General features: G+C 36.2%; 1 protein-coding gene across 1 annotated transcript in view; it reads left to right on the forward strand.

The window, feature by feature from the left end:
* LRRC63 (leucine rich repeat containing 63) overlaps positions 1–12,080 on the forward strand; it is a gene marked incomplete at both ends in the record, with an annotated part of 73,056 nt that extends 60,976 nt beyond the window's left edge. Inside the window, 2 exons of the mRNA XM_081046643.1 lie at positions 5,120–5,359; positions 11,906–12,080. Of these exons, the coding sequence (XP_080902769.1) occupies positions 5,120–5,359; positions 11,906–12,080 (415 nt within the window). The remainder of the gene's footprint in view (positions 1–5,119; positions 5,360–11,905) is intronic.
* Positions 12,081–12,353: the final 273 nt, after the last annotated feature.

Consider the following 12,353-nt stretch of genomic DNA (forward strand, 5'->3'; position numbering starts at 1 on the left):
ACCTGTAGTTCTTAACAGGTTTTTTGTTTTTTGGCTTTTTTGGTAAGGATATACATATACAAAAGATGCTAATAATACACAGTGTAATTTTACTGCTAAGCTCCAATTTTTTTTCACATTAATTTTTTAAATGTCTCTGAATTTCATCTATGTCCTTGTAGGTCAATACCATACTATTTTGATTATGAGTTTAGAATAATTTTGAATAACTAGAAGGGAGATTATTTTACAATAATAGTTTCTTAACTATTCTCTCTTGATCATGATCTTTAAGATACTTGATATCGTTCCAAGCCTCTCCTCACCCAAAACACATAAGCACAAAGTTGGGATTTGCATTGGAATTGCCTTGAGTTTACATACAAATTTTGAAGAATTTACATTTTAATAATGATAAATCCTTTGTCCTAAAATATATTATATGTTTCTTTATTCAGATGTTATTTTATATTTTTCATAAGAATTTATGACTCCACATAAGTCCTTTATCTTTCTCACTAACCTTTCTAAGTATTTTATAATTGTGTTACTACTCTGAATGCAATATTTTCTTTAATTTGTATCTCTAGCTGACTATTGCCAGTATAGAATAGAGAAAAGCTATATACTTCTTTACATTATTTAAAATCAATTTATGCAGACAAATTAAATTAGTTCCAGTTGAGTTTTACTAGTTCTTCTTTGGTTTTCAGGAGGCATAATCTTATCTTCAATGAAATTAGACAATTTTTCTACTTTTCTAATATTTATACGAATTATTTAATCCCTCATGTGACTAAAATCCTTGTATTAAAATCCTTGTATTTTAATAGGGGAATTCATCCTGTTCATATTTGTTATGACTGACATATTTATTTATTGCCTTCCATTTTACTTTATATTTATTATTTCCTCCTTTTCACATGTATGCCTTTTTTTGGTGATTTTTCTTTTTTCAGGATGTTATTTGTTCCTTTTTTTCTCCCTGTTAATTTTGAACTCTACTGTACTTTCCCAGTCTATTAATAGCTATCTTTCATTTCCCCAAAACTCATAAACAAATATGTTTTTCTTTAATATTTTATAAAAGCAAGATAAAAGCTACTTCTCCTACCATGGTGGTCTGTCTCCCCATTGCTGCGTTCCACCAATAGTTTAGACCTTTAGAAAACTTTCAGTTTCCTGCTTTCTTTTCAAAAACTTTTTATTAAATCTATGGGGGTGACATTGGTTAGTAAAATTGTATAGATTTCCAGTGTACAATGCTATAATATATCATCACTTTCTTTCCAAATGCATTTACCCATTATCTAATTCTAGGTTTTGCTGAGATAGTTCAGGAACTTTTGTTTCAGATTATCATTAGTATTTTCCTTTGCATTATGTCTCTTTATTTAAAGAATATTTAGCACTTAGATCTCACAAGCGTTTTCAATCATTCTTCATTTAACACTATGTGTTTCAAGATTCATTAATTACTACTGATTCATTGCTTACTGCTCTTGTTTGTTCCATCTCATCTTGAGCCTGGAGATGTCTCCTTTGATTTATTGGCTGTTACAGTTTTTCCTTATTTTCCTCAGCTGAAGGACATGGGTAATTTTTTTTTTTTTAATCTTAAATCCTAACAGATAAATGAACTTGCTTGGGAGGTGCAATCTCACATTGCAGCACTTTTCACATACAATTTCCATCCTCTTGTCCTCTAGCTCCCAGAGTTGCAGATGAGGTACCTGATGCCAGTTTGATTTCTTTTTCTTTTTAAGTGGTTCTTATTTTTATCTGGAAAAACTATAATCTTTTTCATCATCCTTGACCTTCAGGAGTTTAATCAGGTTATGCTTAACCGCATGTCTTTTTTTAAATAAATCTGTTTAAGAGTTCTGCACCCAGTTTCACCCTTGTGGTGGTGGGAGGCGCAGCAACTAACAATTCTTAGGCAGCAAGTGGGTGTCCTAAAAATCAACACAATCCTGACACTATCTACCTGGGAATGGCATCTGATCCCACAGGTTAAGGGCTCAGTCCCACAAGACTGCCCCCCACTTCAGATGCCAATAGAAAGCCCAGGTACCTGTACTTCTAACTGGCTATAAATCAGAGGTACACACACACACACACACACACACACACACACACACACACACACACACACCTCAAGTTCAATTAATTTGCTAGAGTGACTCACAGAACTCAGGAATCCTATTTACTCACCAGATTACCAATTTATTACAAAGGATACAAATCAATAGCCTGATGAAGAGATAGATAGTGTGAGGTTCTGAACAAAGGAAATTCTGTTCTCCTGGAGTTTGGGGCTCAGCACAGTGGCACATTGAATTGTTCTGGTTCCCCAACCTGGAAACTCTCCATACCTCCTCCTTTAGGACTTTTATGGAGGCTCCATTACACAGGCATGATTGATTAAAGCATTGGCCATTGGTGATTGATTTAACCTCTGGCCCCTCTTCCCTCCCCAGAAACCAGGGAGTGGGACTGAAAGTTTCACCCCTCTAGTCATGGTTGCTTCCCCTGGAAACCAGCCCCCATCTTTGGGTGCTTTCCAAAAGTCCTTATTAACATAAACCCAACTGTGGTGGGAAGGGCCTTGTTATGAATAACAAGATACCCATTTCACTTATATGGCTCTGAAGCAATTTCAGGAACTGAAGAGAAGACAAGATATAACAAAAGATGCTCCCATTGCTTTTATCGCTCAGGAAATAAAAGGTTTTTCGGAGTGGTGAGCCAGAAACTATGGATGAAGACCAAATATATATGAGAAATATATTTTGGTCCTCTGAGTGACCAAATATATATTTCTTATAAATCATGATATCACACCTATTTTCCTTGGAATTCAGTGAACTCTTAATCAGCCTGCTCAAACTTTTTTTTTTTTTTGAGTTAAGGAAATATGTTTAATTATCACCTTTTCTCCCCTATCTGTTTCATTTTCTCTTCCTGAAACACATATTATTTACAGGTACATCTCCTGGATCTGTCTTCCACGGCACCTACATTATTTTTCCTTATGATTTTTAAAAATATTTTTGCTCTATTTGAGTTATTTCTTCTACTTTGTCTTTGCCTCTAACTCAGATCTGTATGAAGACCATGTTCTTCTTCAGTTCATCCACTTAAGTTTTCAGTTTTACAAATCATGTATTTTGATTCAAGAAAGTCTCTCTCTGTCTCTCTGTATGTGTGTGTGTGCGTGCGCTATACTTGAACCTTACTGTTTCTTCCCACCCCTATCCCGATTTCTCATCTGTCTTCCCAAACAGATAAGAAGTGAAGATATGAAGATATGCTTGCCTTAGGAATGAACACTGTCCTGTGTGTTTTGGTTGTTTTTGTCTCCTGGCTGCTCTGACTTCTGCTCACATGCAACAGCAGTCTCCGAGTGCCATTCAGAGCAAAGAGAGTGTCAGTGACGTAGCACAAGGTGGTTTTTCCGCTATCCAGGATGTTCAGAAGCAAAGGCTACCTCAGCATAGAGCTCTTCTAGCTTTAAAGACTCCTTGACCCACTAAAGACAGCTGTGCTCCTCAGAACTCATTAAGAGCCAGGGTGCCCCCAAACTGGTAGAGCCCCTCAGATAAGCCAACTCAGGCAGGAAAGCCTCACCCATGGGTGTTCTGGGGATTCTCCGTGGCATTTCCCTAGAGTTTACCACACTTCTTCTGGTTGTGCATAGGGTTCTCTGCCTCTGGCCCCCAGGTTGTGTTTGCTGTAGAGGAAAATAGTGACCATGCTAGCTTTCTCCTTCAGGACCGAAACGGAGCCTGAGGTCTGGCTCACCCTTTCTAGACTAGAAGAAGTGCAGTGGTCAAACTGTGGCTGATGGATGAAACTAGCTGAGGTACTATCGTCTTAGCCTCACTGTCTTAGATACTTTCTTTGATCATGTTTTAATATTGTCATCGGGAGTCATAATTAAAGAATTGTGTGGATAAGAGATGTGAAAACTAGATAGCAAATAAGAATCTATAGGTCCTTAGTTGCTTATTTCCTCAAATCTTTTAATTTAAAGTCATAGTATCTAAAGCTGCTTATTACCTAAATTCTGACTTATAACCAGTTGGTTATATCAATATCTTCACCCCTAATACAATTGATAAGTTGGACTAGCTTTTGATTTGATTTTTGTATGCCCCCTATGGGCAGATACTTTTCTGACTGCTTCCAGCACTAGTTATTATAGAAGGGAGATGAGTGACTGTAAAAAACATCATCAAGACAAGTGGTAAAAAATGAGAACATCAGTCATGTTGGTTCTCTTTGAATAGAAGAAGGATTATTAGAAGCAACTGACATGTTAAAAACCAAGAGGACCAGGTGATGAAAAGTTGAAGTACAACGTAGCACACAATGTGTTTCAATAGTGTTCATTTCACTGTTTTCATTGGGCTTACATTAAAAAAATGTGTTGATGTTCAATTTGTCTATGAAAATACTTCCTTTGTATCACTGTGCTATACTATATTTTATGTAGTATAACATTCATTCGTCTTGCTGTTTGTGATTGTTATTTCTTTTTCCATAATGATATGTTGCAAAGACCCAAATACACTTTTCTGCATAACAATATGTTGGTTCAGTTGCTTTTTAAATTAATGTTCTTGATTCTAAGGAAATACTTAAGTACTTGTATTTTATTGTTACTAAGTTTTATAACAATTTTCACAAACATTGGGACAGAATTTTATTAGGTTGGTGCGAAAGTAATTGTGGCTTAAAAGGTTAAAACTAATTGCAAAAACCGCAATTACTTTTGCACCAACCTAATACTTCAGTATTATAAATTACATGAATATTTTTTTGAAATGCAATTAGTTTTTTATTATCCATAATGAATGTATCTAAGACAAAATAAAATTAATTCATTTCATTCCATATTTAAACAAAATGATTCTGATTGGTTCAGAATTTTTTTTAATTCAAATTTCTTGGTGTGACAATTGTTAGTAAAGTTGCATAGATTTCAGGTGTACAATTCTGTAATACATTATCTATAGCTCACATTGTGTGTTCACCACACAGAGTCAGTTCTCTTTCCATCACCATATATTACCCTCTTCTAGAGCCTCCCTCCCCCAATGAATACTTTTTAAAGTATGGTTTCTTGTATTTGCAGATCACTTAAAAAACTGATTGTTGATGGGAATGAGCTGACTTCTTTTCCATCTGGAATTTTGAAGCTTAACCTGAAAAATCTTTTATTTGCGAATACCTTCACTCATCCTAGTTTTTGGAAAGAGAATTCTTTGAATAGTCCACAGCGTCTTACTCAACTTACTTCTTTGATTTTTTTAAAAAATAATCTACATAAATATTATGATGTGATCCCAGGAGAAATTCAAACGTTGCTAAACTGGTGAGCAAATTCTGAAGCCCTTGTAACCAAAATGCACTTTTAAGCATTTAAAATGTTCTTCATTACAGCCTCAGATGACAGTTTTACTATACACAAACACACACACACACACACACACCACATCACACACACCATATCACACAACACACATTAAAACATACATGCAATTCTTCAAATTGCTCCTCTGCTCTTCAGGCATAATAATATAGAATGGATTCATCCCATTTTCTAACATGCTCAAGTTATTACTTAAACTTAATGTGAGATACAGATTGCTGAGGTGTGATTGGCAACATCTATACAGCTGTAGTATAAATCTTTTCTATGAATTTCTAGGAACATAAAAGTGTGTTATTCCAAAAAAACAAACAAACAAAAAAACAGATTCTTTAGTCCCAGGCACACTATGCAGGGAAATGCTTTATTCTAACTTCACAGAGACCAGGAATAGAGCAGACATACACAGAGCAAATTCTTTTCCTTAGGGATCAATGGCCAGTGTAAGAATCATTGCCTAATCTCAGGACTAGGGTTCTTAAACACTACACATTTTCAATCCTCTCAGGCTTATCTCTCATTTCCTTTAGATGGTATAAAACTATTTTTACTGCTGTACTGAGCACCAGTGACTGTATTATTGATTTAACAAATATTTGTTGTATGCATAAGTAAAATGGTTTCCCAGGAGTATATAAATTACCAATATTGACTCAATGAAAGGCAGAAAACCTTAACAGACTAGTAACCATTGGAGAAATTTAAAAAGGTGATTAAAAATCTACCAATAAAAAAGTAACCAGGACTTGAAGTTCACAATTTTAATGCATTGAGATGTCAATGCTCATGAGATTTGAATGCACATGAGAAAGAAAGAAAAATCTCCAAGGGCAAAAATTTTTTAAATAATTAAAACTTAACTAATGAGTGGTAAACAGATATGAGACCAAGAGATTTTAATTCACCACAAATGTTTTTGAGAGAAGCATCTTCAATCTAGACTGAAAATTCCAAAAATTAAGTTCAAGTGAATATTATTTCACAATTTAAAGAAATTTCCAAATACAGGAGGAAATAAACCACCAAGAGTAAGTCAGCAAAAACAATCAACAGATACAGATCTCCAAGGATCTAACATATTAGATTTGTTTACAGAATATTACATAGCTAATTTAAGTGTTTAAAGATATATAACTTAATTTTAAAAATGCTTAAGGAACAAAATACCATCAAATATGACCAAGCAAATGTGAACAAGAAATTTTAAATAAAATGAAATTCTAGAAACTGAAAAAATGTAATAGTTGAAATTAGTGCATGGGTTAAACAGACAATTTTCACATATGAAGAGACCTGAAGAAATTCTGGTGCATATGCAGACAGGAGGGAAAGGAGATTTAACACACACTTAAAGTCCCAAAAGGTGAGAATAGAGAAAATGTTGGGAATTATTGTTCAATGAGATAATGACTGTAAACTCTCAGAAGTAATAAAAGATGTAATTTCACAGACACTGAAAGCTCTATGCATACTAAGTAAAACACCTTGTGTGAAACTGAAGATCACCAAAGACTTCTTGTGATGTATATGTCACCACCGTATTACAAAAGCATCCCCTGTTGGACTAATGATTTATATATGAAAAGCAAAACTTTAAAGCCTTTACAAGCAAGTATAGGAGACTATCTTTATGACTTCATGGTAGGGAATGATACTTTAAACAAAATAAAGAAAATATAAACAGTAAAGCAAAATTTGATACATTTGAAAAAAGTGTAAATTTTCCATGTAATATGACACCATCAATAAAATTGAGACAAGCCATTAACTAAAAGAAGATATTGTAATACTTGTAACTGTTGAAACATATATGTATATCTCCCACAAATCAGTAAGAAAAGATACAACCCATAGAAAAGTGCTTAAGTCTTAGGAATATTCAGTCCATGGATAACAATATACATAGATGATAAACATGAGAAATGTTAAATCACACCAGTAATCAAGGAAATGCAATATAAATCAAAATAATTTTTTCTTATAAGTTTTATCAGGATTAAAAAGATTGACATTATGTGTTAGCTTTGGATGTTCAAAACAGGATTATGATGTACCATTGGTGGCACTTTAAATTGGTGAAAGCTTTGAGGAAGGAAATTTGACAATATTATAATTACCCCTTAAAATATAAATTTAAATTTTAGGACTCTGTCTTATAGAAATTGTTATATGTGAACACAAAGTTAGGCACAGAAATGATAATTACAGACTAGATGATTATCAATAAAAACGTGGTAACGAATTTATGGTGTACGCATTTTATGGAATACTATGATGCCATTAACAAGAATGAAGTAAAACAAAATGTATTAACATAGAAGGCTGTCCAAGACATTTTGTTACACACAGACACAAACATACAGAGTGAGATAATACACGTATGAGAGATTCCATTTATGTAAAAAATAGTCATGAGTCTGAAAGCTAGAGGGTACAACTCAAACTATGAGCTTTAGTTATTCTGTAGAGGAAAGTTAGAGTGATTGAAGGGAGGAATAAAGGGGGAAATCTGTGTTTTTCTCTATATGATTCTATATTTGGCAACTTTAGGGGATGGATTTTTATGTAAATGAAGTGACACAATTGAATTATAAATAAAAAGGGCCAGAGAAAGAGATTATAACTGCTGGGAAAGTATGGAAGATTCAGGAATGAAATGGTCTAGAAGGATGGGTAAAAGTGTATGTTTGAAAATATTTATTGTGTTCAAGGGGCATTCCAGGAAGAGGGAACCAAATAGGGAAATGAACTGAAGTTGAGTAAAAGTAGGGATATGTGCAAAGACAAAAATAAATGTTCAGCCAGAACAAAACATCTATGAAGAGCAACAAAATGTAGGATAATAAGCAGACCCACGATGGCAGAGTAAATAAATGCTGTGCTTGCCTCATCCTGTGAACACATCAAAATTACAACTAAATTATAGAACAATTAACCTGGAGAACCATCTGAAGTCTAGCTGAACAGAAATTTTATAATTAAGGATATAAAGAAAAAGCCATGTTGAGACTGGCGAAGACGCAAAACAGGTTGGTCCCACACCCACGTGTGACGGTTGAAAACTGGGATGGATATCTTGGCCACAGAGGTTCCCCATGAAGGAGTGAGGGACTCCAGCCCCCCACACCAGGTTCCCCAGCCAGAAGTACTGGTTCCAGGAAGAGAAGCCCACACCATTTCTGGCTGTGAAAAACAGTGGGAATTCTGACCCTCCGAATGGGACGGAAGGCAGTTGGAAACCCAGACATCCTCTAAAGGGCCCATGTAGGTACTTACCCTGGGCTCCAGCAGAGAGATAGTGACTATGGGGCCACCGGAGACACATGGGGAGAGACTGAGGTGTGTAACTTCGGGGCAAGGACTGGGGGGACAGTCCCAATTTTCCCTGTGTGGGGCCCTCTCCCATGTAGCCAGCAGGCAGGTGCCATCTTTCCTGTGTTGAGCCCACCCCCACAGGCCAAATCTGAATTTGATTGGCCTGGTGAGCTCTGCTGCTCCACCCTGCTGACTCACTGTGATTCTGCCTCACCCAACTTGAATACCACAGGAGGCTTTATCAGTGGCTGAACCTTACCGGAGCCAGCAGGTGGCAGCAGGAGTCAGAGTGTCCTGGCTTTTTGCAGAGCTAACCCAGACTCAGCAATGGTGGCAGCCATCCTTGCTTTGCAGTATGGCTTTGCCTACATGCCTCCAGGTACAAAACAACTAACTGCAGATCACTTTGTACCTTCTACCAAGTACTCCCCATCAGTCACAGGCAGTGGCTGACCTGGGCCTACCCTTCTCAAGAGGCCCCGGAACCAACATTCTTGGAGGTTGGCTTCAGACCACAGCAGAGCACCACCCAATTAGCTCCACAAGCAGCACACACAAAGGGCAGTCTCAACAGGCACCAGAGCCCACTGGGGTGAATCCTACTCCATGGTGTAAAACTCCTGCACCAGAGCACATAAGCTGTGGATGTGGCCAAACCACACAGCCAGTCAGTCTGAGGGTCAATTCTACCCACCGATATGCCAATAACAATCAAGGCTCAACTGTAACAGGAGTGCACACACCATCCATACAAGGGACACTCCTGGAGCAGCTGGAAGAGGTGACCAGGGAGACTGTGCCACTGGGCCCCACAAGACACCTACTACATAAGGCCACCTAGCAAGACTGGAGACATAGCAGCACGACCTAATCTAAAGACAGAGAGGCAGCCAAAATAAGGAAACAAAGAAATAAGTCCCAAATGAAAGAACAGGAGAAAACTCTAGAAAAAGAACTAAACAAAATGGAGGGAAGCAATCTACCAGATACAGAGTTCAAAACAATGGTTATAAGGAACTTAGTGAGGACTTCAACAGAGACATAGCAAGCATAAAAATGGACATAGAAACCATAAAAAAGAACCAGTCAGAAGTGAAGAATACAATAACTGAAATGAAGACTACATTAGAAGGGTGGCCGGATGGCTCAGTTGGTTAGAGCACGAGCTCTTAACAAGGTTGCTGGTTCAATTCCCACATGGTATGGTGGACTACACCCCCTGCAACTAAGATTGAAAATGGTGACTGGACTTAGAGCTGAGCTGTGCCCTCCACAACTAGATTGAAGAACAACGACTTGGAGCTGACGGGCCCTGGAAAAACACACTGTTCCCCAATATTCCCCAATTTAAAAAAAAATTACATTAGAGAGAATCAACAGTAGATTAGATAAAGCAGAGGACCAAATCAGCGATTTAGAAGATAAGGTAGCAGAAAACAACCAATCAGAACAACAAAAAGAAAAAAGAATTACCCCCCCTCAAAAAAAAAAAAAAGCAATGAGGAGAGTTTAAGGGCCCTCTGGGAAAACATCAAGCATTTATGCAAATAAGGTGACTCTCAGCGGGCCCTCAGATAATTTCAGGATGGGGATTTGTTGCCAGAAAGATCAAGCTTTGATTAGAAGTTTCGAACTTTTAACTCCAATCCCCTCCACCTTGGGGAAGGGAAGGGAGAGGTGCCGGAGATTGAGTTCAATTGCCAATGGCCAATCATTTAATCAAGCATGCCTACATAATGAAACTTCCATAGAAACCCATAAACAATGGGGTTTGGAGAACTTCCAAGTTGGCAAACATATCTGGTGCCTGGACAGTTTCACACCTGAACTCCATAGGGACAGAGGCTCCTGCACTCGGGACCTTTTCAGACGTCGCTTCATTTGGCTATTCATTTGTATCCTTTATAATAAACTGCAATAGTAAATATAGCATTTTCCTGAGTTCTGAGTTTTTCTAGCAAATTATCAAACCTGGAAGGAGAGGCATCATGGTAACCCCTAATTTGTAGCCAAGAGGAAAAGAAGTAGGCTAACCTGGGGACCCCATACTTGCAACTGCATCTGAAGTGAGGGCAATCTTATGGGACTGACTCCTTAAACCTGTGGAGTCTGGCACTAACTCCAAGTAATTAGTGTCGGAATTGAATTTCAGGACATGCAGTTGGTGTCTGCAGAAAATTGAAAACTTGGTTGACATCAGAAAAACCTCTAACAAATATTTAGTATGAGGTTTCATATTTTAAACTCTATGTAAATATGTCATTCTTCAACTTGTTTTTTATGCTTAACTTTTTAAAAGATTATATATATCTGGCTCTAGTTCGTTAACTCTTGTATAGTTTTCCTATACAAATCTAATCTATTTATTCTTTCTCTTGCTAGTGGACACTTGGATTGGTATATCTTCAACTTTAGTAGAAATTGCCAAATTGCTCTCCAAATGATTATACCAATTTATATTCCACCAAAAAAATTATGAGAGTCCCTGATGGTCCTCATCCTCACCAAATTTTGTACTGTCTGACTTTTACATTTTGCCCACCTGATGATTGTGAAATGATATTTCTTTGCCATTTTGTGTTGTATTCTTTGATTGCTAATGACAGTGAGAAGCTTTACTTCTCATTGTTCTCTGGACACTCAGGTTTCTTCTTCTGTTCATGTGCTAATGTTAACGTACTAATGGGTTAATGTCTGTCTTTTAAATCTGATTTGTGAGCATTTAATAATGCTATGTGGACACTAACCTTACACTAGTTTATGTTAATGCCTTTATTTTTTAAATGATATATTTATTTTGAGTTATAAAAATAATTCATATTTATTATAGAAAATTTGGAAAATACAGAAATACATCATAAAGTAATATAAAATTCTCTATGATTACACTGTCCAATTACTGTGTTCTATTTGGGATCTATCTATAGAATGTTTTCTTACTATGAATCTATACTTTTTTGTTTTAGAAAACTAGGATTGTTTTATACATACATATGTATTTTATTTTTTAGTATTTAATTGTTTACTTGTGTATGTCTTAGCTCCTCAACTAGATTATAACAACAATGATGATAAAGTCCGTGTTATGTATTGCTTTGAGTCTTAGCATCAACAAAATGTCTTTTCTTTATTAGAAATTTACTAAATATTGATTTAATATTTTCTCCATTGCAGCACAACGAGATGTGAATGGTGTAATGGTCCCAAGCTTGGTGAAGGTTATCGCATCATCCAATCCTGCAACATTTTTGGAACTACACAGCTTCCCGTTATGTTTCATGTCTGTTCTTCTCTCTGCTATCGAAAAGTAAAAGAAAATAGTTCTGTTTTAGACAGTATTCCTGGTTAAAGGGTAGCTCTAACTTCTGAGTTGATGTATCATGCAATTATTTTTGAGTCCCACTTTAAAAGCCATTAAAGTTTATGCATATAGTAATTCATTTCTTTAACAGTACAGGTTCTGTATAGAAGACATAAATGTCTTCTCATGTGAATCTTCTTTCTAATCCTGGCTCCTTATGAAAGTTTGTGATTGTTAGGGAACTGTTGCAGAATAATTACTTAAGAAGGATTAATGAAAGTTTTCTTATTTCAATGAAGATCGAGAAAATCTCTTTCAGAG

This window comes from Rhinolophus hipposideros (assembly GCF_964194185.1).
Source record: "Rhinolophus hipposideros genome assembly, chromosome: 4".
Taxonomy (NCBI): domain Eukaryota; kingdom Metazoa; phylum Chordata; class Mammalia; order Chiroptera; family Rhinolophidae; genus Rhinolophus; species Rhinolophus hipposideros.